Genomic DNA, 27,281 nt, shown 5'->3' on the forward strand with positions numbered 1-27,281 from the left:
CATCTAGTTGGTTCCACAATTTAGCTATTGTGAATTGTGCTGCTATAAACATTGATGTGGCTATGTCCCTGTAGTATGCTGTTTTGAAGTCCTTTGGGTATAAACGGAGGAGTGGGATAACTGGGTCAAATTATGGTTCCATTCCAAGTTTTCCAAGGAATCTCCATATTGCTTTCCATATTGGTGGCACCAACTTGCAGTTTCACCAGCAATGTGTGAGTGTACCTTTTTCCCCACATCCTTGCCAACACTTATTTTATTTGTGTTCTTAATAGCTGTCATTCTGACTGGAGTGAGATGAAATCTTAAAGTAGTTTTGGTTTGCATTTCTCAAATTGCTAGAGATGTTGAACATTTTTTTTCACATATTTGTTGATTGATTGTATATCACCTTCTGAGAACTGAAAAGCTTCTTGTCAGCAAAAGAAACAATCAGTGAGGTGAAGAGAGAGACTACAGAATGGGAGCAAATTTTTAACATATGCACATCAGATAGAGCACTAATCTCTAGGATATATAAAGCACTCAAAAAACTTAACTCCAAAATAACAAATAACCAAATCAATAAATGGGCCAAGGAAGTGAACAGACACTTCTCAGAGACCTTGTTGTCTTGAGTGTCCTTAAAACAACTGCACTGGCTGGATGCAATGGTGCATGCCTGTAATCCCAGCAGCTCAGGAGGCAGAGGCAAGAGGATTGTGAGTTCAAAACCAGCTTCAGCAATTTAGCAAGACTCTAAGCAACTCAGTGAAACCCTGTCTCTAATAAAACACAAAATAGGTCTAGGTATGTGGCTCAGTAGTTGAGTTCCCCTGAGTTCAATCCCTGGTACCCCCATCAAAAAAGAAAACTGTATTAGCTGGGCATAGTGGTGCACACCTGTAATCCCAGCAGCTTGGGAAGCTGAGGCAGGAGGATTGTGAGTTTAAAGCCAGCCTTAGCAACTTAATGAGGTCCTAGAGACCCTGACTTTAAATAACATTTAAAAATAGGGCTGGGAATGTGGCTCAGTGGTTAAGTGTGCCTGGGTTCAGTCCCCTATACCATCCCCCGCAAAAAAAACCAAAAGGACTCCCTTCCTGTGTCTTCTACAGCACAGTAACCTGGGAGTTTCTCTTCAGAAAAATTTATATCTTACTTTACAGGGAAAATTTTTAAAAATCTATATCCTCCAGAGTTAGCCTTGCTGTTGCAAAGCTTAAGACTAAATGTAGGGGCTAGGGTTGTGGCTCAATGGTAGAATGCTTGCCTGGCACATGTGAGGTACTGGGTTCAATATCAGCACCCCATAAAAATAAAAACAAATAAAATGAAGGCATTGTGTCCATCTACAAGTAAAAAAAAAAAGACTAAATGTATTTGCTCACATCAAACAATTTTTTTTTGTTTTGTTTTATACTGGGAATTGAACTCTGATCATCAACATGTGCTAGGTCAGTGCTCTATCACATTACATTCCCAGGCTAACATGGAGCAACTTTTAAGCTATTAATTTAATTACTGGTAAATTGACATGTGCTATGCTGGTAATTAAGCAATCATTTCTCAGTCCCCAACCTCCAATCTAACTTTTTCTTTCTTTCTTCTTTCTTTCTTTCTTTTTTTTTTTTTTTTTTTTTTTTGGAACTGGTGATTAAACCCAGGGCCTTGCACCTGCCTGGCAAATGCTCTACCACTGAGCCACATCCTCCACACTTTTTAATTTTTTATTTTGAGAGAAGTTCTCACTAAATTGCTTAGGCTGACCTTGAACTTGGAACCTTATTGGCTTCGACTGACTGCTGTAGTAGCTGGGATTATATGTACTCACCATTACTATGCCTAGTCTAATCTATCTTTCTATTCTAGGCTTTGTGAGTCTGTGGCTGGGATTCTACAAACATTTCTGCCCCACCTACTAGTGGCTTTTGGGATCTTCAAGTAGCTTGGAGCGTTGGAGGGAAAAGAGGACTTGTTCTTGCCTGCTTCCTATGGGATTTCTCCCTGGGTCCTGTCCCTGTTAGTGTCAGCAACCTTCTATCTTGTATGCAAGGAATTGAACCCAGGACCTCATGCATACTGATCTGCTAACCTATCTCCTGAAACTTTCATCATTTAACAATTCTCATATTAAAATTCTGCTGTTAAAATCTGTTGTGATTTCTGTCCCCTTATTGGACACTTATTTATTAATACACCTCTCTCTCTCTCTCTCTCTCTCTCTCTCTCTCTCTTTGCTTTCTGAGATTTCCTTTTTGTCAATTAATCTTTCTTATCCTGTCTAATTCAATTATTTGTATGTTCTGGAAGTAGGATAGAAATATTTTCCTAAGTAAACTCTGGATTTCAAAGTTTCCCCACCTCCCAAGCTGAGCTTCTTTTCTCCTCTTACTGCGGATGATACTTAGAAGACCATGAAAGTTCAGACTCTGAGAAAGGCACTGTCTTCAAATAAGAACACAGTAAACCATCCCCTGCACAGTACCTCATATACTTCTGTTTGGTTCCTCTCTGGAAAGGAGGCAGTCAGGACCCTCTCTCAGGTCATTGCTTGGTTCTTCAGGCATTCAGGAGAGAAGACTTCCTGGTGAGTGGGAGGAGAAGGCTATTATTCTTTGTATGAAAGTCTGGGCCACAGTGTTCTATAGCGATTAGAAGCTCCTCTTGCCTTTAGCCTTGTTCCTGTCAGTTTATTCTGCTAAGGGGCAGGGTTCTGCCTTTCCTCCTGTGGCTGCCCTTTCTCCACATTGGACTTCATTCTAAGTACCTGACTGGTGACATCAGCCACAGGTTGGCAGATGCCGTGCTTTGGCAGTAGTGGAGGCATCAGCAGGACATCGCCCTGTGAGTTGCTGTGAAAGAGCAAATGAGAAGTTGGGGGCCTAACAGAGGAAGGGGAGAAGGAACCAGAGTGGAGAGGTATCCCTGCAGTGGGATAAGGAGGTTTAGGCCTCAGAAAGGAAACGGGAGCAGGGGAGGTTGCCTTGAGGGTAGATTCTGGTTTAGTAAATAGGATGCCAAGTACCTGTCCAGCAGCCAGTCTAGAATAAAATTGCAATCAGGGCAAATTGCTGTCCTTAATGTTCTGTGGGTTACAGAAAAGTAAACAAGCCATGGGGCCTGATTTGAAGGAAGTGACATGTCTCAGGCTTACCAAATAGGACCCATGGGGGTGTGAGACCGAGTCTAGAGGGATCAGGTAGACAGGAGACTCAAGCAACCACAGAGACTGGAATTGCAGAGGGCATAAGAGGACAGGGTAGTAACAACTTTAAATACTGTTGAGAACTTGAGGATGAATTGAAGAAAAGAGGATTAATGGCTGGGAGGAGGGGAGTGGATCCTTAGCTTCTGTAGAGGAAGCTGAATATCTCTAGGAGAGGATACTAGGTGGCCACCCTCATTAGCTAGTAACCATTGTCCAACAAGACAGAGCCAAGGATGGTGGCTAAAGAATCTAGGAATGTGATGCTATACCAAGAGTCCCACGGCTGATGTCATGGTTCTGTGGCCTTCCCTGTATTTTGTTTCTTAATGGTACTGGGGATAGAAAATTAAAAGGGCGGGGCTGGGGTTGTTGCTCAGCAGTAGAGCACTCGCCTTGCACGTGAGAGGCTCTGGGTTCCATCCTCAGCACCACATAAATAAATAAAATAGAGATATTGTGTTCAATTACAACTAAAAAATAAATATTTAAAATAAAGAAAATTAAAAGGTAACCCCAGCAGCCCTTTCAATTTTGAGACAGGGAAACTTGGGATCTTCCTGCCTCAGCCTCTGGAGTAGCTGGGATTACAGATATGCACCAAAATATCCAGCTCAGCTTCTCTGCATTACCTGTGGCCAAAGTATTAGACCAGAAGGGAGAGGGCAATGTCATCAGGAGGTGGCAGTAAGTCCAGTCAGTGTGGTTCCCATTTTACTTTTGGCCACCATTGACTGTTTCCTGTTGCCTGGCAGTCAACATGGTGATTTTGAATACGGTGCTGGCTGAGAAACCATGCACATTGATTCCCACTCCCAAACCAGAAAGAAATGAGAATCTATGTATGACTGTCACTTGTTGCTCCAACACTTCTTTGAGATTTTTTTTTTCTTTTCTTTTTCGGTCACCACTTCAGGGTTTGAATTATGATGTCAATTTGACTGTGCCCTGGACATCATTTACCTTCATGCCCATTAGTTTTCTCATCTGTTCTAGCTGAAAGTCTCTGCCTAGGTTCTAGGGCTGTGTTGGGGGGAGAATATGGAACTGTAATCTAGTCCAGGAGTGAAAAGGATCAACTGGGTTGATAGGATATCTAGAATTTCTAAGGGATGATGGTCTGAATTCCTGGTTTGGATTCCTGGGTTTTCCCTTAGCCCCATGAAGCAAGTGGTGATGTAGACACCGTTTCCTATTAAAAGAGGGGATGGAAGGCTAATGAAACTATAGAGAGTAGGTGGCAGCTCTATTATGAAGGCAGAGATCAGTCTGTCCCCTTTCCTGGCACTGCCCCAAGCTAAGTTTATTTGACTCTGGTTTGATAAGATACTGAATAAACATGATGTGGTAACAACACTGGAAGCAGATGCCTAACTGCACAGGCTGATAATGTAAAAGAGCAGAGTTGGGAACTTTTCAGTTTTGGGGACATCTTTCCAACATGGCAGGTACAGGGAAGGAGGGGTGGAATTTCTAGTCCTTGAAGGAGATAAAGAAGGCGTGTGGGTGGGTGGAATTGAGGGTGGGTGGTTAGATTGATGTCTTTTAAGAAAGATGAAATGGGAGTATATCTAGAATTTGGGGCCCTGATTCTCTTTCATCAACTTTCCTCTGCAGGATAAACCACCCTCACAGGGATGGCAAGAAAGTCAGTTCAGGTGTCTGCTATTTGTACTACTACTGTATCATCACTGTTGTTATTGATTGACATTTTTATGGGGCCTCATGGTTTTGCGTTTGTTCTTGGGGGGGGGGGTCTCCTAATCTTAATTGCATTTGCATATCATATGTTTGATCCATGCCCATACAGACACTGTTGGAGGCAATACCATGGAAAATTGTCATGAGATTGGTGACCTTGTTCATTTGCTGTACTGCCTCCTGGCCCAGTGTTCTTTTGCTCTAGAATCAAGAACACGCATAATACAGGCGATCAAAAGGAATCTTGGGTTATCCTCAGATAGTTGGTTCTCCAGCCTCACCAACAGTGTGATTGTCACTAGGCCAGGCGGCATTAACTCTTAGCTTCTAAGAGGATTTGTGGTAATCAGTGGAAGGCCTGATTCTAGTTTCCCAGGCCACTAGACTCCTAGTGGCTCCATGTCTCTCTGGCCCCAGACAACCTGGCTCTGGCTCCAGCTCCTGTCTCAAGTTTCTAGTCTCCTGCTTAATCATGTCACCAGCCACCATAGCAATATTGTCATATAGCAGTGTAGCTATGCCTGCCTCCCTTGATCTTGACCCCAGCCCTTGAAAACTGCCATTCTACTTCTGCTTCTGTGGTTGGGCTATTTTAGATGTCTGATATATAAATAGACGCATGTAGTGTTTGTCCTTGTATATTTTTCTTATTTCATTGAGCATAATCTCAGGGTTCATGGATGCTGTTACACAGGGCAGAATCTCCCCTGTTTTATGGCCAATATCCATTGTATGCTTTTATCACATTTTCTTTTTACTTATCTCTTGACAGACATTTATCTTATTTCCATGTCTTGGCTATTCTGAGTCATGCTGCAATGAATGCATATCTCTTCAAGATCCTAATTTTAATTCTTTTAGAAAATACATCCCCTGCCATGCAACCAGCACTGGCTTCACGAAAGAAGGTTCGATTCATGAGTAATTGCTAGGGAGTTTTAAATTAAAGAGACAAGACTCTTATTACCTTTAATACCAGCTCTGGAACAGCTTCTCCTAACTCCCGCCTCCAGCCACCTAATGTGGTATTGAGATTTACAGAGGAGACTAGCAAGAGAGAGAGAGAGAACACACCAGGGAGTGGGCTTTCATTGGGGAACAAAAAATTCCAGGGAAAATCCCATCCAATGAAGGTTAAGGAGGGCAGAATCCCAAGGTCAGGGGGGACGATTGGGTCTTTGGGGCAGTGACCAGACACACCTCTGCACGGACAAGCCCTCGGACCTGGGAAAGGGTGGGGGGAACGCTCTAACACAACTGTGTCTCAGCACCTCTCACCCAGCCAGAGAGGTAACTCAAATCACGTGTGAGGATGGCCTCCCACAACATCCTGAACTAGGACATTTGCATGATATGGTAATCACATTTTCAGGAATCTCCTTCTGCACTATTTGTACCATTTTACATTCATATCAATAGTGTAGTAAAGATTCCATTTTTCCATATCTGCACCAACACATTTTTTCTGGTCATCACAATAGATGTTGAAACAATAGCTCATTATGGTTTTGTGACAATTATTGATATTGGGCATATTTTCACATACCTGTTAATCATTTATGTGTCTTCTTTGGAGAAATGTCTATTTATATCTTTTGCCCATTTTTTAATTGGATCGTGTGTGTGTGTGTGTGTGTGTGTGTGTGTGTGTGTGTGTGTTTTCTGTCTATTAAATTGTTGGGAGTCCCTTGTGGATTTTGGATCTCATTTGATGTATGGTTTGCAAATATTTTCTTCCAACTCACAGGTTGTCTTTTTGTTCTGTTGATAGCTTCCTCTGCTGTGAGGAAGATTTTAAGTTGAATGTGGTTCCGCTTTTTAAAATTTTGTTGCTTTTGTTTTTGGTTTCGTATCCAAGAAAACATTGCCTAGACCAATGACATGAAGTTAAGTGTTCAACACTTTCAGGTCTTATATTTAAGTCTTTAACATATTTTTAGGGGTGTGCGTGTGTATGAAAAATGAGGATCTATTTTCATTCTTTTATATGGATATCCAGTTTTACTAATTACATTTATAGAAATTGGGTACTGATTTTTGTATGTTGACTTTGTGTCCTTCAACTTTACTGAATTTATTTCTTAGTGCTAAGGGAGTTTTGGTGTAGTCTTTGGAGATTTTCTAATGGAAGATCATTCCATTTGAAAAAAAAAAAAGGACAATGTTACTTTTTCTTTTCCAATCTGGATGTCTTTTTTGGTATCGGGGATTGAACTCAGGGGCACTTGACCACTGAGCCACATCCCCAGCCCTATTTTGTATTTTATTTAGAGACAGGGTCTCAGTAAATTGCTTAGCTCCTCACCATTGCTGAGGCTGGCTTTGACTCGTAATCCTCCTGTCTCAGCCTCCCAAGCTGCTGGGATTATAAGCTTGCACCACACAGCCTGTCTGGATGTCTTTTATTTAGTGTTTTTCTTGATTAACTAGCACTTCCAGGATTGTGTTGAATAGACGTGGTGAGAGTGAGCATCCTGGTTTCTGATCTTACAGAAATAACCTTCAGTTGCTTCCCACCTCCTCCCTTTCTGTGGGAGAAATTGAAACCAGGGCCTCGTGGTGCTAAGCAAACTCTACTATGGAGCCACATCTCCATCTAGGTTTCAGGTTTCTACTGTGGGTTTTCCATATATAGCTTTTAGTATGTTGAAGTTATATCTATTCCTGGTTGGTTGAGTTGTGTTTTTGTTTGGTTTGGTACCAGGAATTGAACCCAGGGGGTGTAGTCACTAAGCCACAGCCCTTCTTATGTTTTATTTTGAGGCAGAGTCTTGCTAAATTGCTGAGAGTTTTGCTAAGTTGCTGAGGGTCTTTCTTGCGATCCTCCTGCCTCAGGCTCCAGAGTCACTGGGATTACAGGCGGGTATCCACATCACCTGGCAGGTGGAGCTTTTTAAATCCTGAAAGGGTGTTGAAATTTGTCAGCAGTCTTCTCTGCATCTACTGAGATGACCATGTGGTTTTGATTCTTCATTCTGTTAATGTGGTATGTCACACTAGTTCATTATCATAGGTTGACCCATCTTTGCATCTCAGGAATATCCTGCTTGGTCATGGTGTTTGAATCTTTAAAGTTCCTGAATGCAGTTTGCTAGTGTTTTGATGAGGGCTTTTACTTCTGTATTCATCAGGATATCGGCCTATAGTTTTTGTGTGATATCTTTTCCTAGTTTTCATATCCAGGTAATGCTGGCTCCATTAGTGTTGAAGAATTCCCTCTTCTTCAATTTTCTTGAAGAGCTTGGAAGGATAGGCATTAATTCTTTTTAAGTGTGTGGTAGGAAAGGTAGCAGAATACAACAGTTACTATTATGGTATTATGTAAAAATGTGGATGTGTAACCGATGTGATTCTGAAATCTTTGTAATGTTTTGAATAAAAAAAAATAATAAAAAAACAAACAAAAAACAAACAAACAAACAAACAAAAAAGTGTGTGGTAGAATTCACCGGTGAAGTCATATGATCCTAAGCTTTTCTGTGTTGGGAGGCTTTTGATAACTTCTTCAGTCAACAATGATGAGAATTTTTGTTGCTCCACAATCTCAGCATTTAGTATTGTCAGATCTTCTCCTTCCTTTTTTTTTTTATTTTTTAAAAAAATTTAACCACTCCATTCTGGGCACATTGGCATATGCATGTAATCCCAGCTACTTGGGAGGCTAAGGCAGGAAGATCACAAATCTGAGGCCAGCCTCAGCAACTTAGCAGGGCCCTGTCTCAAAATAAAAAAATGAAAAGGGCTTGGGATGTGGCTCCATGTTTAAGCAAACCTGGGTTCAATCCCCAGTACCAGAAAATTAAAAAAATAAAATAAAAAATTTAACCCCTCCCTCAGGTGTGTAAGGTTATCTTCCTATTACAATCACTTGCAATTCTCTAATGACATCTGATATTGAGCAACTTTTAATAGTCTTATTTGCCAGCTATATATAAACCAGTCTAACATCATAGAGCTTTTATATCACGCTGTCTTCTAGAAGTGTTATAGCTTTGCATTTTAAATCAAGGTTGATGATCTACTTTTGAGTTAATTATTGAGAAAGGTGTAGAGTATTTGTCTAGCTGTTCAGTTGTTTCAGCACTATGAAATGATTGTCTCTTCTCCATTAAATTGCCTTTATTTCTTTGTCAAAATCAGTTGATTCTATTTCTGTGAGTCTTTTCCTAGCTGTCTTTTCTGGTGCACCATTCTCTGTTTTGTTTAATTGGTTTATTGTCTATTCTCTCACTGAAACCACACTGTCTTTATTGTTGTAGCTCACAATAGGCCTCAAAGTCAAGCAGTGGTGTTGGTTCTTTGACTTTGCTTTTTATTTACAATATTTAAATGACTTTTCTGAGCCTTTTGCCTTTTTATAAAATGTTAGAATCAGTTTGTTGAACTGGGTACAGTGTCACACATCTGTAATCCCAGCGGTTTGGGAGGCTGAGGTGGGAAGATCACAAATTCAAAGCCAGCCTTAGCAACTTAGCAAGGCCCTAAGGACTTAGCAAGACCCTGTCTCAAAATAAAAAAAATAAAAAGGGCTGAGGATGAAGAAGAAGAATAGTTTGTTGACATCCACAAAATAACTTGCCTTGATTTCACTGGGATTCCACCAAATCTATAGATCAAGTTGGAAACAATTGATATCTTAACAATGTTGAGTGATGCTACCTATGAACACGGAATATCTCCATTTATTTAGGTCTTTTGTATGTGTTCCTAAGTCCCTTTGTGGTCGATGGTCACTCAGCTACATTGTTGAGGGGGAGCTGGTGAGAGAACTGGCTGGAGACCCACCTCAGGGCGTCGTCCAGTAGCTCAGTTTATTTTTGGAATGCACACAACTGTTATAGTGTTTGAGTGGGGCATGCCTGTCAATCATACATAAGCAAGACAACTTCCATAAGCCAATCATCTTCTGCCTAATGTAACCGCACTATGAGGAAACTCTAAATATTGCTGTCATGGTGGAAAGCAATCTGGAAGGGTCTTTGGCTTTTACTGAGTCAGGGGTTTCATGCCCTTAAGCCCCTGACTCTCAGTTTCCTGGCCTGGTAGTTTGGCAATGCTAACCACAAGTGCTGAGTATGTGGTTTTACCTCACCCTGCAGGCCCTCCTGTCAGGCCTAATGAATGTGGATATTTCAAGCACTTCTGAGCTGTGACTGAAAGTTATTCCAACAGTCTTTGATTTTTTTCATCAGAGATTTGGCATTTGCTTCATATGAACTCTGTGCCTATTTTGTTAGATTTATACCTAAATGCATGGTGGCTTATACCTGTAATCACAGAGACTCAGAGATTGAGACGGGAAGATCCCAAGTTTGAGGTCAGTCTTAGCAACTTAGCAAGACCCAGTATTAAAATAAAAAATGAAAAGGGCTGGGGATGAAGCTCAATGGTTAGAGTATCCCTCGGTTCTCTCCCCAGTACCAAACAAAGACTTATGCTAAATATTTCTCCCTTTATTTGTGCTAATATAAATACTACTGTTTTGAATTTTAAAGTCCAAATATTGATTTCTGTTACATAGAAAACCAGTTGGCCAAATCTGTTGTTAGTATACTGTTATCCTGTGAATGTGGTGTTGAAGTGTGGGAGTGAGAAAAAAGTCTGAAATGTGATGGTTTTTTTTAAGTGGGCTTGAGTCCCTGGGCTTAACACTTTTAGAGTATTTATCAGCTTTTTTCCTACATGTCACCCAAAGATTACAGAGGCCTCAAAATGTCTAATCATCCTTCCTCCAGTTAGATAAAGCTCTGCTAAAGTAGACTTTTACAGACAGGAATTTTTTTATTGAGCAAAGAATTCTCTCTTTTTTTGTCAATTGATTTTTATTTTATTTATTTATATGTGGTGCTGGGCCTCACATGTGCCAGGTGACTGTTCTACCATTGAGCCACCAGCCCAGCCCAAATGCTCTATTTTTAAATGATTATTTTTTTCTCCCTTCCTGCCCAAAGCAGAAGGGTTTTCTCTCGGTGTAAGAACTTGGTAGCATTTCTGAAAGTAAAATTCTAAAAAGGTTAGGAGCTCCCTGGAGACTGGGCCCTGGAGTTTGAACCAGCCCTTGCTCACCCTTCAGTAATTTGACAATTGCCATTTGTCACAGATTCCATCTGAAATTAAAGGAATCCTGTGAAATAAAGGGCAAGTTCCTTCTACTGATAACAAAAGTTCCCCCCCTTTTTTTTTTTTTTAACTTCTGGACTTCCTCATGATGAGAATAAAAACTACCTCCTCCCCACTGCCAAATGTCACTGACATGTTCTTCAGGTATCATGCTAAGTCTATGTGTATATATTCCCTGCCTTTCATCCCGATGTGCTGCCTCTTCTCTTATAAAAGATTCCCTGGACCTTGAGTTTTCTGAAGATGGAAATTTGAAACCAACCAACCAACAAAAAGTCTTCTTCCTTCAAATCTGGCTTTAAATAAAACCTATTTTCTGGCCAATGTGATTGCACCTCCGTGGAGCAGGATGGAACCTCCCTCTTCTCTGACCCAGTAACTAAGTGTTTGGCTGGCTCTGGCTCTAGCAACTTCTGTACCAGGTAATCTATTGATATTAAAAGTTCTGTTCTTGGGCTGGGGTGGTGGCTTAGGGTTGGAGCACTTGACTAGCATGAGTGAAGCACTGGTCTGATCCTCAGCACCACAAAAAATAAATAAATTAATAAATAAATTAAAGATATTGTGGGGGGAAAAAAAGTTCTGTTCTTGTCCCAAAGCCAATCTAATAATGAGGACAAGGTTTTGAGAAAAAAGGATAAAGAAGTTCTATTGCTCTACTAGCAAAGGAGAAACTCTGGGTACTCCTGTCCCAGAGGCTGTGATTCTGTAAGGGGAACAAAGGGCTTTTAAAGAGGCTATTCAAAGGCTACACTCCAGCTGGACCCTGTAAGGAGTCCTAATTCACTTGTAGCTTTGAGAGACTGCCATGTCTCAGATCCTCTAGTGCCAGTCCTGAAGCCTAGACTCCTTCATTCCTGTGGTGTGTGGGCTGAAGGATCAATAACTTGGCCTAGGGCAGGAAGAAGGTCAATATTGCTTCTACCATGATTGGGAAGGGGGAGAAGGAGAAGAGAAAGGGAGTGAACCAACCAACCAAATGAAACCAGTTTTAAAATAAGATTTAGTGGCTGAGCAGTGAGGGTTATCTTCAAAGCATGAAATGGTCCCCTGTTCTATTTCCTCACTGTCAATTTCTATCTTCCATTACAATGGAAAAATGGACAATGTCATCTCCAAGTTGCTTCCTGCTGAAACTGGGCAATGAAGGAAGCCCTGGAATGGAACATTTATACCTCCTATTGTCATTTGTTCTTTTGGACTTTTTTTTTTGTACTGAGGATTGAATCCAGGGGTGCTTAACTACTGAGCCTCATCCTAGACCTTTTAAGATATTTTATTAGAGACAGGGTCTCAATGAATTTCGTCCTACTCACCTACTTGGTGAGAACAAACACATTAAAGCACAGCTTCTGTGGGACTTTTACTGGAAGGGATAGAGATGTGATTCCAACCTTGGTGGGGACCTGGAAGAATCACACTCACATAAAGCAATTAATATTTGACTGATTGTCCTACATACTATATTAACCTAGTTTCTTTTGCTATAGCCACATTTTGTCCCTCTCCTTCCCCAGGTTACCAGAAAGGATCTCTACTATATAGTTTCTTCCTGGGCTCAATTTAAGCATGCTTCTGGGAATGCCCTCATTTAAATGAGCAGTTGGCAACACCCTAACCCATTGCAGGTGAGTTTCTTGGCATAGTTTAACCACTGTCTTTTTTTTTTTTTTTTTAGTACCAGAGATTGAACTCTGGGGCATTCAACCACTAAGTCCATCCCCAGTTCTATTTTGTGTTTTATTTAGAGACAGGGTCTTACTGAGTTGCTTAATGCCTCATCCTTGCTGAGGCTGGCTTTGAACTCACAATCCTCCTGTCCTAGCCTCCTGAGCTTCTGGGATAACAGGCATGTGCCACCACGCCCGGCAATCACTGTGTTTTTTAAAGTGTGATTTATCTTTTCTGTTTTCCCTCTAGATTGGGATCCCAGGCTGTGCATACCTTCTGTTGCCCATCCAATCCACCAGCTCACTTGCTGGGTCACTTCTTTCCTTTGGACAGTCTGAGAGTGCTTGTCAGGATAATTAGCTCAGCTTTCTGTGCTGCTGTTCCAGGTGGCAAAGCCTCAGCTCCTAATATCTGCTGTTCTGTGACCACAGCACGTCCAGCTATCTGCAGCTCCATTACCCATGAAGCTACTCCCATCTATGAAGAGGTCCCAGTTCAGCTCTGTGATGGGCTGATCAGACAAGTCTAACCCGATAGAGTAGACACTCTCTAAGATTTCAGGCAGTTAGGTTGTAGGGTCTCATTATCATCTAATGGAAACAGTGCTGCTGGATTTGAGGTGGACACCATTTTAAGGTTGACCTTGGGGTTGCCTGGTATCTCCCCTCCTCCCAGCAGTCAGCCAGTAGCCACTTCCCTGTTCAAGTAGGACCAAGATTTGGTGAGAACAAACACATTAATGGGTTGTAATCAAGAGAATTTCTCAACCTCTTGTAGTAAATCACAAGTGACAGTTACTGCCCAAAGATGGGGTGGGCTGGGGACATCCTTTTGCTGCATAGTCAAGCTGTTTTGACAAATAGTCCATTGGTCATGGCCCATCTCCCAACATCTGCCCAGTGATGGGTATTCCCTGGCCAAATGAGGTGTCCTGTCAGATCTTAAAAGGGGAGACCATTCCTGTCCCCAGGTCATGGTCTAGCAGTCTCAACACCCACTGCCATGTCCTTTTTGGCCAGCCAATCCCTTTGTCCCATGACTAAAAGGGGCTGGGAGGCAGGATGGAAGCCAAGTCCTCTTTGCCTATTTCTCTACATCCCAGGAAGCTTTCCTGGGGTTTCCCCGTAGGGCAGGGTGCGTGACCCGCAGTGGAGTGAGCTGCGGCTGCCTGGGGCCGGGCTGAGAGGCAGGGCCAGGCCTGCCCCCATGGGGCTGAAAGGGTTTACAACTTTCTAAACTTCTGATGTCCTGCTCTCCTTGCAAATCAGAGACAGGGCCTTTTTTGGACCATCAGCTTAGTTTCTGACTGTTCAGACTTTTTCTCATACAGCTGCACAGCACCCTGCACAGATAGCGCTTCTCCCATTTACCTAACTTGGACAGACCAGCTCCAATGGCAAGACTGGATATGGATTCCGAATACCACTCAATGACCAGATTTTGTCACAGTCAAACATCATCGTTTACCTAGACAGGTTCATACCTGTGTGTGGCTCTTTTAGCTAAGACCTTTTTCAAGAGACTCTCAATCAGTAGGATCAACACAGCATTGCCCTCATCTTAAAGGGCCAGTAAGAGATGCAAACAAGGGGCTGAGGTTGTGGCTCAGAGGTAGCGCGCTCGCTTAGCATGTGCGAGGCGCTGGGTTTGATCCTCAGCACCTCATAAAAATAAAAACAAATAAAAATAAAGGTATTGTGTCCAACTACAACTAAAAAATATTTTAAAAAAGAGATGCAAACAAAAACACAGAAAGGGATGAGCAGAGGGGAGCCCCCAAACCATGGCTGACAGACAGAAGCCTTTAAAATAGACAGCAGATAGGGAAAAAAGGCCTGTTTCCCTACTCCTACCTAACCATGACCCCTACACAAATGGTGACACTGATGTCCCCACAAAAAGGGACCAGATGTGTGGCATCAAGGGTTTCTGCAGGCCCACTGGGGAAGCTTATCAGATGGCCAAGGTGTTGCAACTTTACTGCATTCTGTTCCCTTTTTCTCAAAGTAGACCAATTGGTGGAGCAACCCATACTGTTCCAGAAGAGAAGGAGGGGGTTCTACAAAGCAAAAGGAGCCTCAGCAGCTACTGGGACAATCCCTCAGTCCCTCTTACTTACAGGAAGAGCTCCTTGAGTCAACACAAGGCAAACTCACCATGTCTCCTAAGTCTCCAGTGGTTGACTCTCAACAAGCTCACCAGACACCCTGCATCTTCAGCATGGGTGCAAAAGACCAGAGTGGTGGCAGTGGTGTGTGTGTGGGGGGTGTTCTTGGGTCCTATATGAGTCACCAAATGTGATATCAAAAGCTCAGTCCTTGTTCCTGATGTTAATCTAATAATGAGGACAAGATTTTGAGAAAAAGGAAAAAGAAGTCTTATTGCTCTGTTAGCAAAGGACAAACAGGGTACTCCTGTCCCAGAGGCTTGTTTCTGTCAGGGGGAACAGAGGGCTTTGAAAGAGGTAGTTCAATACCGGGCTCGGTGGTGCAGGCCTGTAATCCCAGCAGCTCAGGAGGCTGAGGCAGGAGGATCGTGAGTTCAAAGCCAGCCTCAGCAAAAGCAAAGTGCTAAGCAACTCATTGAGACCCTATTTCTAAATAAAATACAAAACAGAGCTGGAGATGTGGCTCAGTGGTCAAGTGCCCCTGAGTTCAATCCTCGGTACCTCAAAACAAAAGGTAACTCAAAGGCTATACTCCAGCTGTGCCTTGTCAGGAGTCATATATTCACCCGTACCCTAAAGAGCCAGCCATGTCTCAGATCCTCTTGTGCCAGTCCTGAAGCCTGGACTCCTTACCTTTGTTCCTGTGGTGTGAGGGCTGGAGAATTTTGACCTCAGATGGGAAGAAGGTTAATATTGCTTCCACAATTGTTAGGGATGGGGAAAAGGAGAGGAGAAATTTAAAGGAGAAATTGTCCATGAGCCATAGTGGCAGAGCAGAGAGTTATGTTTGAAGTATGAGGGGGGCCTCTGTTACACTGTGATTCTCTATAGTTGCCTGTCTGTTCAGTTTTGGGGGATGGCAGTGGCCCTTTGCCCCCAATTCTCTGCTGAATCTAGGAAGACCTGTTGATTTGCAATTTATCCAGCCTTTTCTTGTTGACGGGCACGATGATTTTCAAGCTTTTCACTGTCAGAGCTGAAACCAAAAGTCTCCTCTCATGGACTTCCAACACCACTGATTTGATACCACTCAAAATTATTCACTGATTAATTTAGTAATTTTGCATCTGTGTGAGAGAGGTCGGTCTGTAATCTTCCTTTATTGTAATATACTTGGTAGGATTTGGAATCAAGATGAGGTTTTCAAATGAGTTGTGAATGTTCCTTCTTTTTGTTTACTGGAGAAGAATTTCAGTACTCCATGTAAATTGTTTGTTAAGTGTTTGGGAAGGTTTGCTAGGGAAGCAATCTGTGCCTAGTATTGTCTTTGGCAGAATGTTTTAAATTATGGATTCTGTTTAGTTGAAAACAACACAGCATTATTTGGATTTATCTTTCTTCTTGTGTTCATTTTAAAAATATTTTTTAGTTGTCAAGGGACCTTTATTTTATTTACTTATATGTGGTACTGCGAATCGAACCCACTGCCTCACACATGCTAGTCAAACGCTCTACCCCTAAGGTACAACCCCAGCCCTCGTGTTCATTTTGATAAGACGTTTTTTGAGGATTTGTTCATTTTATCTAAGTTTCCAAATTAATTGAAATAAGGTGACTTATAATATCATCCTGTGATGTTTTGGTGTCTGTAGGCACATACCTATTGTCCTTCTCCCTACTCTGGGCTGGGAAGGCCTAGGTGCAAGTGCGGCTGATCCACTCCAGTGAGGCCGTTGGGGTTCTACACAGAATCTGGACAGAACATCAGGCAGCCCTTGCTGCCTGATGTTGGGTGGAAGAACAGAAGTGTTATACTTTGAGCCAACTCTACTTCTTGTTGAAAGAGAACCCACCTGCTTGGGGAAGGCTGGTGATGTTAAAGGCCAGAGTTTGAAGCACAGCAATTCTTAGGGGTTCAGAAAACCTGCAGGATCAATTTTCAGGCTCTCTAAGAGATGCAGTAGGAGCTGGATGTTCTTCAGCCCATCAAAACGTGGTTCATGCTGCTGAGTATAGCTTTGAATTATTTAGTCATGTAACCAGACTTTCCAGAAACAGCCGTTATTGGTATATAACTTCTCTGTGGATAATTTCTTATTGGTTCTTGAATTTTAAAAATTCTCTATATAGGGTCTTGATCACATTCCAGATGTCTAATAAAGAATTCCAGGTTTCCACAGGCCCGTACCTCAGACATTTCAAGTGGCACAAGATTTTGGTTGTGGTGCTAGCCATCGTGTTTTGGGTGAGTATTCCTTGTTCCACTTACCTCTATACAGAACTTGAGCTGGTTATTTTCATCTGGGAGAAGGAGGCTGAGAGAAACTCTCCATTTTCCACTTTTAATCCAGAAGCAGAAGTGTCATGACAGGACACTTAGAAAGTGTCTTAGAAAGAGAATGAGAAAACTGTGTCAGGTAGGGATAGAAGATAAGGGAGCCCAAAACCAGCCCAAAAGAGGATGCTTGAAGAAAGGGCTGGGTATGTAGCTCAGTGGCAAAGCTCCCCTAGGTTCCATTCCCAGTATCAAAATAATAATAATAATAATAATAATAATAATAAGAAGAAGAAGAAGAAGAATCTTGTCAATGTTTAGATAAGTTAACATCAATGTTGTAACTACTAGTTCTGGTGAAACTCAAAATCTTTTTCTGTTTTTCTCCTTATTTATTTATAATTATATTGTGATAAAATATAAATGATAGAAAACGTATCATCTTAATCATTTAAGTGTACATTTCAGTGGTATTAAATACATCCAAACTGTTGTGTGACCATTAGCACCTTCTGTCCCCATAATTCTTTCCATCCTACAAAAGTACAGTAACTTTCATCCCTCCTTCCCTTAGGCTCTAGGAACCATGGTTTTCTTCTACAGTTTTCTAGGAAAGAATTTCCTGCTCATTCTTTTCATCTTTGTATTTGCATTCCCACCCCCCCCCCCAAGGGAGGTTACAGGATGGGAAGGAGGGGTTCCTCCTGGTTTTGGAATGCAGAGAGAATGACTTATAAGGGAAAGGGAGAGCTGGAAAGTGGGGTCTGCGGGAGTGTGTGCAGATGGGCAAAAACTAATGAGGACCAGGAGGAGTTGTTTATTCTCTGTGGGATTTACCAAAACCCACTGACACATGGTTTTTAACAGGAGCCAGTGTCTGTGGTTTTGCATGGTGGCAGTGTGTTAGATTCTAAACTTTAGCTCAGAAGCAGTATAAGGCAGACAGTTGCCCTGCCTGATACCTACCACACGCTGGAGACAGGTGAATTGAAATCTCCCTCCCAGGAGGAAAATAAGGAAAACCCACCACTGATAAGTGCCTCTTTCTCTATCCGCAGGTCCTGTACTTCAGGATTTTCTGGTCTGGCAACAGTGACCCTTGGCCTCCAAAGTCCCCTTCTGCAGACAAAGATCCCACTTCTCTCCCCCTGGAGCTCCCCAACTTGATCCACCTTCTATACTGGCCTCTGACCCCAGGAGATGGGGGGGACCTTTTGGCCTCCACCAGCCACAAGACCTCCACCTACCACCTGAGGGGTCCTGCTCAGGACACCTATGCCCTGGGAAGCTACCTGGAGGTTGTCCTTGTAGCCAGGGACCACCGGGGCAGGCCCAAGATCCATGGTGGGGATCTGTTTCAGGCACGATTGCTGAGTCCAGAATTGAGAGCAGGGGTCCCAGGGGATGTCCAGGATCTTGAGAATGGCACATATCTATTGTCCTTCCCTCTGCTTTGGGCTGGGAGGGCCCAGGTGCAAGTGCGGCTGATCCACTCCAGTGAGGCCGTTGGGGTTCTGCGCAGAATCTGGACAGAACACTGGGCCACAGTTGATTTCATAGGCTATTTCCGGGGACCCAGGGGAGATGAAGAAAGTGTATCTTGCAATGTGAATCCCTTGTTGATCAGGGAGGAAAAATCCTTCTGTTACTACAAGGATGAAGATTCAGGTGAATTCTGGTATTGTGACCAGCCCCCTACCCTGGCCTGCAGCATGCTGGTGGGACATTCAGTTGGACATTACTGGAATGTGACCACATCTCATGAAGAGGCCTTGCTGGCTTGGTAAGAAAACCCAGAATCTGTACTGTTGTTCCTTGGCTTTTCCTTTAAACCCCAGCAGGTTTAAATTTTACAAATTAGAGGGCCACACATGTCACAAAGACACAAAAGCAGGACTTTATAAAGCACAGAGTCACCTCTGTTCCATAGGATCATTGCTCAGGACCCAGCCCAGACTCTCATTCCAAACCCTGGCACTCATAAACAGTGCTGCTCAGGTCCACTGAACTTCTCCTCCTTTCTTTCTCTGTGCCCTAAAATCGGGAAGTCTGATGTTTGGTGAGATATGACACCACAGATGTACAGACATCACTTTATTGTGTGGCAATTATTTGAGTGACAGAAGTTTTTAGGTATTAAAAAAGGACAAATTAATTAGGTTGTCAGATCTTTCCTCTCAGATTCTTGAATATTCATTTCCCAGGTATAGGAAAGAAGAAGGGAAGGAAGGAACCCCATATCATTAAGGGTCCCTGCCCAACCCCTTAATCTTGGTCCCTGTAATTATTCTGCCTTGGCTTTTACTCTTATCATTCATCTCTTCACATCTATGAAACCCATTTCCTGAGCACTTACTATAGTATACACCAGGACTCACGCTAAGTACTGACACACGGTAGATCATAGTCAGCATCCCTGCTCTCTCCACATTTTCAGTGAGGCACGTGACTTTTTAAATATTTTTTTTAAATTGTAGTTGGACACAATACCTTTGTTTTATTTATTTATTTTTTATGTGTTGCTGAGGATCGAACCTAGGGCCTTGCACATGCAAGGTGTGTGCTCTACTGCTGAGCCACATCCCCAGCCAGAGGCAAGTGAATTTTTATAACATGAAGTGTGATAAGAGCTTCACTGTCATGTGACCTGAGTGGTTTGAGGACACAGAAAGGGCATTCCACATAGGCCAGGACAGGTGACAGTTTAGCTGCAACTTGAAGGAGACCCATGGACATGGAGAAAAAGGCAAGCGTCCCAGTCCTTTCTGTTCTTCTGCAAGAAGAGGTGTTGATTTCAAAAGCAACTGCACATAGATGGCCAGGGAGTAGGGGGTTGAGGGGTGACCCTGCCAACTGAAAAGGGAACAACACTGTAGCCTGGAAGCCAAGCAAGATGAAGGCTGAGAAATATCCACAGTGTCAGGGCAGCTGCACACACACACACTGACAGAGAACATACTGGCTCACCCCCGTCCTTCAGAACTGAGATCCCTGGGATGAGGGAAGCATTTTCTAAGATGGGAGAGCAGGGGGCTGGTCTCCAGAAGAGAGGGCTCCTGAAAGCAAATGAGAAGGAGACCAAAAAAGGTCCCCAGAAGATGTCTGGGTGCAGGCAGAGCAAAGATAGAGGTCCATCTGCCTCTGAGGGCATTGCCTAGATGAGGGGTCTAGATGAGCATAAAAGTTTTATACTTTTAACAGTGTAAAAGTTAACCCTGGAAGCTATGAGTATTGGAAAGAGCCAAATGACCAAAGCACCCAAGAGAGCTGAGCTGAAGACACTCCTCGCCCCCAGATGCCCATCTTGAGACTCTCAGCTGCTCTTGGTGGAATTCACGGTAGCATTCAGTCCCCAGCCTGAGAAGTTAGCACTGGAAATCCTGGTCTTTCCTGACCAGTTTTATGCCCTACTTAGAAAAGGAGACCCACGTGTCCTTTTTGCATTAGTTGATAGGAAATAAATCTATGATTCAATGCCAGAGACACCATAGCATGTCGTGTGGAGGTAAAGCCCAGCATTTCTGGAGCAAGATTGCTTGGGTTTGAATACGGGCTCCACTGACTATCATGTGCCAATTATTATTTATGTCATCTCCTATTACTAAAAGGTTACTTAACCTCTCCTCATTTCAATTTATTTCCTGGTTTTTGAAAAGGTATAATAGTATTAACAACATGGCAGAGTTGTGATCAGGAAAAAACAAGTTAGTGCATGTAAAGTGCCTAGAACTGGGACACCACAGGGAGGATGCCTTAGCTTTTGTTGCTATTGAATCCCTCCCTACACAGTGCCAGATGCTGTCCAAGGTGCTGGAGGTTTTGAGGCTAGACAAGAACGGAGGACTTTCTGTAGCAGCTTAACAGTACGCTGACAGAAAACAGGCATTAAATAGATAATCGAATGGGTAGGAGGCATGAATTTGCAATTTCAAGTTCAGGTGTTTTCTTTACCTCAACTTTAGTCAATTCTGAAGATCTCTGCAGCTGGGCAGATAGGAAGGGTTCCCCTTGCCTATGGCCCTGCAGAGCAACTCACCTTGACTATCAGGAATCCTTCCTGAGTCCTCTTTCAACACGAGTCACCCCAAAGTAATACTCTCCAATGTGTGTGGCCTTGGGTGGCTCTAGGTAAACTGGTACTTCCCTGCTGGGTTCAGAGTCCCTGGGATCAAATTGTATCTTCCCCTGGAGCTCTATGGGGCACTGGGGTCTTGAATTCACACGGAAGGCCATCCTTGTTCAACGTTTGAAATTGCAGGTCTATATTCTTGCCCCCTCCCCAGAAAGCAAATCCTCTCCCTTTCCTAGGACCCAATCATGGCAATTGTCCATTCCTTCATGCAGCAATTGCATATGAAATGCATGGCCCTCCTTAGGCAGTGGAAATAGAGTAGTGAACAAAAACCCTGCCCCCCTTTCTTTCTTTCTTTCTTTCTTTCTTTCTTTCTCTCTCTCTCTCTCTCTCTCTCTCTCTCTCTCTCTCTCTCTCTCTCTCTTTCTCTCTCTCTCTCTCTCTCTCTCTCTCTCTCTTTTTGGCACTAGGCATCAGATCCCTGAGTCTTGTGCGTGCTTTGCAAGCACTCTGCCACTGAGCTACACCCCAGCCCAAGACCCTGCTCTCTTACACTTCCCTATGAAAGGAGGAAGGCATGATAAACAATAAGCATAAGCATAAGCAAATTATATAAAAGGATATAGGAAATATAAGAACTTAAAATATAGAGGAGGAAAGATTAGGAGTGAATGGGGCAGGGAGATTAAGGGAGGATATTTCTCAGTAATCGGGCAGGAAATGAGCTGTATTTTGAGCTCAAGTTGTAGTAGTTGGGGTGTTTAAAGTAGTTTCTGGATCCATCCTGAAGGCAGAGACCACCTGATTTCCTGAGAGACAGAATGTGGAATGTACCATAAAAAGGAACTCACAAGAGGAGCACGATGATACATACTTGTAATCCCAGCTACTCATGAAGCTGAGGCAGGAGAATTGCAAGTTTAAGCCCAGCCTGGGCAGCAACTTAGCAAGACCCTGTTATTTTTTTTTCTTTTCATTTTTGATGGTACTAGGGATTGAACCAAGGGTTGTGTTACCATTGAGTTACCTCCTCATCCTTTTTATTTTTTTATTTTGAGACAAGGTCTTGCTAAATTGCCCAAGCTGGATTCAAATTTGTGATCCTCCTATCTCAGCTTCCTGAGTCACTAGGATTACAGATGTGTGTGTTACTGTGCCTGGCTCAAAATAAAAATTTTTAAGAGGGTTGGTGATATGGCTTAATGAGGTAGAAAGGTTGGAGAAGAATCCAACTGGGGTGGGCTTAGTGAGACCAAGAGGAGCATTACGATGTCTTATACAAGGGTTCAAGTGCTGAATGTGGCAGCACCTGACTGTAATCTCAGTGACTTGGAAGGTTGAAGCAGGATGATCTCAAGTTCAAGGCCAGCCTGAGCAATTTAGCAAGATCCTATCTCAAAATTTAAAAAGATAAAATGAAGATTGCTGCAAATGTAATTCAGTGGTAAAAGCACCTCTACATTCAATCCTCAGAAAAAGAAAGAAAAGAAAGGCTTCGAGCATCTTCTGGTATAAAATGTGTGTTTTTTTTTTCCTGATGCTTTGATATTTTGCAGACCTGGGAGGGACTGCCTTTCCAGGATTAGCTAACTCCTAGAGATAGAAAACAACCTGCCTTTGAGCATTCCTTTGATAAGCAAACCAACAATCCTGAGTCCACCCCATGGTTTATTAGGCTCCCGCAGCCCTGGGCACCATCTTCCTGCCTTCAATCGCCCCATGGCCAGGTATCTGACAAATAAAGACCACCCCTCATAGCCCAGAGTCCACTGAAATTATTCAAACTAGCCTATTTTAAATCCTCATCTTGTCCATTCTTTCCAGAGAAGATTGCAGTAAAGGCTATTACCCATGTTTTTTCTGCTCCTTTTGCCTCCTGACTATCCTTGGCATTTTCCCTTGTGGCCCTGTATGGCATGCCATGCTCCCTTCTCACTGGGAGCTGTGAGTTACAAACTCTTTTCAATGGGAAATATATCCTGATCTGTTGTCTTTACCATACCTGGATGAACTCCAAATCCTGGGTACATTTTAAAACAATTCTATTTTCTGCACTGACAAAATCCCTCAGGCAGGGAAATTCAAAGAATCTGGGTCCTTAAACACTAGTTTCCAACTCCTCCCAAACATTCACTGTCTTCCAGGATTCTGGACACGGGAACAGGAGCCCTTAGAACTTCCTTCCCTTTGCAAACCCTTATTTTAGCTTAGCTCGGGATTCCTTCCTCTCACATGCTTCTATTAAGGGATTTTGTCTTCATAATTGGTTTCTCTTCAGGAATCTGACAGACAAGGTCCTCCCTCAGGGTATTGGTCCAGTCCATGTGGCCAGGAATACCAGCAGAAGTCTGGGTAAGTGGCTTTGGGGCTTGCAGATAGGACAGCTCTCATTCCATGCCTATGGCGTTATCTTCTTCTATACCCACTGATTGACTATCCTAATTACAGTTCTGTCCCCTGCACTGCCATGCTACCCTGGTATCTCTACTCCAAAGCCCTCTGGCTTCTACCACCAAGATGTGTGGCACTCCCTGGCCTGCTCCAACCGACCCTTCCCCACTGTCAGCAGTATCCTGGGCTGTCTGGCTGGCCACATCATCCACATGATGGGGGACTCCACGCTTCGGCAGTGGTGGGAATATCTGCGTGACACAGTGCCCTGTGAGTAGGGGAGTGGTGAGAGATAGCTGAGAGAACAAGAGGAGGTCCAGAACTGCCAGAGGCAGACATCCATAATGTCAACAGGGCCCAAAGGCCTAGATTTCAGGAGAGTGATGTGAAAGAACAGGACACATGGGTTTAGGGCAGAGGAAGAGATGGAAAAGAGGGTGCTCAAATTATGTATAGTTTCAACCATGAAGTAGATGATTAAGGTGCTCATAATTAAGATGTATAGATGACCATGGCTAGAACTAAGGATCTGCTGGGGAATACTGGAGGGATAGAGTTGGAATTTAAAGGGGGAAAAATACCTGGAGACATCAATATTGGGGGTTTAATCGTGAGGAGTTTGGGAGATATCAGATGTTTTTAAGAGGAGTTTTCAGTTTGTTGGACAGAAAGGGTTGAGCAAAGAAAAAAAAAAAGCCTAGTTTATAAGACAATAGTAGAGGGCTTGCCTAGCATGCCTGAGGCACTGGGTTTGATCCCTAGCACCACATTAAAAAAAAAAAAAAAAAGAACAACACTAAACAAATAGACAATAGCAGAGGCAACAAAGGTGAGGAGAGATTAAATTGTTAAAGAAATAGAATGTCAGCAGTAAGGAAGAATGCAGAAGAAACTGGCCATGCCTGTTGACTTAGGGGTTCTAGAATGAACACATGACTGATGACTCTGGATAAGTACTGGATGGATTCAGAACAGAATTCACTGGGGTACCTGGATGGGGAACAAGGGCATAGGAGTGGCACAAGGTGGTGTACCTATTTCATATGGGTGTGAGAGGTAGGAACATATGAATAAGGTGTTTGAAGATGTCGGATTGGAATTGAAATGAGATTTTATACCTGTAGATAGAGTTTTGATATTTATTCCTTTGGGAATAAAAGTTAAAAGAGGGGGAATGTACAGGAAGGTGAGTCCCATCTGAGTTTCTTTCCTTTAAACACCAGAATTTAGAGCAAATTCCACAATATAATGAGTTAAGGACTAGGCCTTATTAGTAAGAGGGGTAACATGAGAGTAAAGATGAGCAAGAAAAGAAAGAACACAGGGCTGGGTGTGGTGGTGCTCACCTGTAATCCCAGTGGCTAGGGAGGCTAAGGCAGGAGGATCATGAGTTCAAAACCAGTCTCACCTACTTAACAAGGTCCTGATCAAATTAGTGAGGCCCTGAGCAACTTGGTGAAACCCTGTCTCAAAATAGAACATAAAAAGACCTGGAGAGGGGCTGGGATTGTGGCTCAGTGGTAGAGTGCTTGCCTAGCACATGTGAGGCATTGGGTTCAATCCTCAGCACCACATAAAAAATAAATAAATAAAAATAAAGTTATTTTAAAAAAAGAAAACTTAAAAGTAAAAAAAAAAAGGGGTTCTGGGGATGTGGCTCAGTGGTTAAGCACCCCTGGGTTCAATTCCTGGTACAAAAAAAAAAGAACACAGGCACCCAACCCTCTCCCCACCTGTCCTCCCATCATCACACAAAGAGAGGTACATGGGGCCCATTTTCATGGAGGAAAAACATTCTTCCTCTACCCCCATCATTCTCCCATTTTACCTACAAGTGTGAATGAAGACATTCTTTTTTTTTATTTTTGTACTGGGGATTGAACCCAGGGACGCTTAACCACTGAGTCAATCCCCAGCCCTTTCTTAATATTTTATTTAAAAACAGGGTCTTGCAAAGTTGCCTAGGGCCTCAGTAAGTTGCTGAGGCTGGCTTTGAACTCACTATCCTCCTATCTCAGCCTCCTGAGCTGTTGGGATTACAAGTGTGTACCACTGTACTCTGCTGTGACACAGCTTTATGGGGGGCTTCTCTGTATAAAAGAGTCTAGAGGTGAGTTTCTGTCTGTTTACAGGAGTGGTCTAAAAATACCAGCTACCTCATCTAGAAACCTTGAGGCCTGTGGGATGTTGTCTGCTTCTTTCTCAAGAGATTGAAGCCTCTAGTCTCCCAGGAGGGTTATCCTGGGTGTAGCTAGTGATCCCTAGTCCCAGCTAATTAAAAATTGGGTCAATGTCAGGTGACCTTGTAGGGTCACTGTGGGACAATTTACTCTTGGCAGAGTAGATATAATTAGTTCCCCAAGAGAAAAATATTTATGAAAATGAGTGGAAGTTCAGGAGAGAGGTTGGCAAAACCAGAGCCTTGGCTGGCTGACATGGTGCCTTTCTGTGAGTCAGAAAAAAAGCACCTCTTGGGATCTACACAGCCCTGGAGCACATGGCAGGACAAACATGCAGGGACTTTATGCAAAGAAAGGGTCTCTTGGTGCAGTTGTCATCTAGCATATGAATAGACAGATAGGATCTCAGCCACTGGCCTCCTAGGCTTGCCACCGTGGTTTAAGGTCACACACTGGACAACCAGGAGTCTCTACCTTGAGCAAATCTTCATCCAGTGGTAAATGAAGGAACCCAACAGGCAAATCCAAGTTGGAGAGCTCAGTCAGGAGACTGCAAAGTGTGACAAAATACCACTGAGAAAGGAGAGAGCTTCTGCAGGAAAATTAATGAAACAGGATGCTATAGGAAGTTAGAGAGGCTGAGGACTGAGAATAAGCTTTCAGATGTGAGAAACTGGCAATATCATAAACCACAGAAAACAAAACCAGCCAGTCCTAGAATACCTGGGTACTAAGAGATGTTAAATCTTTTTTTTTTTTTTTTGTGGTGCTGGGGATTGAACCCAGGGGCTTGTGCATGCAAGGCAAGCACTCTACCAACTGAACTAGATCCCCAGCACAAAATCCTTTGTATTTTTTTTAAGTAAGGAAGCCCTATATTAACCTCTGATCTCTACTCTTTCATCCTCCCAACAGCCCTGAAACCAGTGGATCTACATTCCATATATCAGGTGGGGCCCCTAATGGCCGTGGAGACCACTCGGGGCATAGTGCTGCACTGGCGAGCCCACAGCTGGCCCCTGCGCTCCCAACGCACACCAGTGGCCTCCCTGCACTCAGTGGTCAGAGAGCTGGGGGGCCTGGCCGGGGGCCCCCACACCGTGGTGGTGCTGGGCCTGGGAGCCCACTTCACCACCTTCCCTCCATCCATCTTTGCAAGACGACTGGCAGGGATTCGGGCAGCTGTGATGGCCCTGCTGGAGCGGGAACCCAGAACCCTTGTGGTCATCAAACTGGCCAACACTGGCTATAAGTCTGTGTATGGCAGTGATTGGTTCACCCTGCACATGAACCGGCTCCTGCGATCTGCCTTTGCTGGTCTCCGTGTGGCCTTTGTGGATGCTTGGGAAATGACCTCCAGCCTGGCCCTGCCTGACAAGATCCACCCAGGGAAGCTCATTGTGAGCAATGAAGTGAACTTGCTCCTCTCCTTCATCTGTCCCACCTGAGAGCTTCTGAGGGTTGTTGGCCTAGTTGACAAAGGGCCTGGGCCACAGTTATGAAGAAAAACACAGCCATAATAAAGCTTTTGGAATAAGGGTAGATGCCATCAACTTCTCTCATAGCAAAACGTGATA

The 27,281-nt window shown here is 43.3% G+C and overlaps 1 protein-coding gene across 1 annotated transcript; it reads left to right on the top strand.

Moving 5' to 3' along the window:
- The first annotated feature begins 17,185 nt into the window (after positions 1-17,185).
- Positions 17,186-27,152, top strand: LOC143384883 (NXPE family member 3-like). The gene is made up of 5 exons (XM_076840063.1): positions 17,186-17,203; positions 18,120-18,844; positions 23,412-23,485; positions 23,582-23,794; positions 26,620-27,152. Exons 1-5 carry the CDS (start codon positions 17,186-17,188, stop codon positions 27,150-27,152), a joined length of 1,563 nt encoding a protein of 520 aa, XP_076696178.1.
- Positions 27,153-27,281: the final 129 nt, after the last annotated feature.

Source organism: Callospermophilus lateralis, chromosome 19, assembly GCF_048772815.1.
Source record: "Callospermophilus lateralis isolate mCalLat2 chromosome 19, mCalLat2.hap1, whole genome shotgun sequence".
NCBI classification, from domain to species: Eukaryota; Metazoa; Chordata; class Mammalia; order Rodentia; family Sciuridae; genus Callospermophilus; species Callospermophilus lateralis.

Bases quoted from the DNA above. Each gene is read 5' to 3' on its own strand.
- LOC143384883 (XM_076840063.1), top strand. The intron at 18,845-23,411 runs GTAAGAAAACCC...GTTTCTCTTCAG, and splicing joins GAAGAGGCCTTGCTGGCTTG to GAATCTGACAGACAAGGTCC. The intron at 23,486-23,581 runs GTAAGTGGCTTT...TCCTAATTACAG, and splicing joins GAATACCAGCAGAAGTCTGG to TTCTGTCCCCTGCACTGCCA.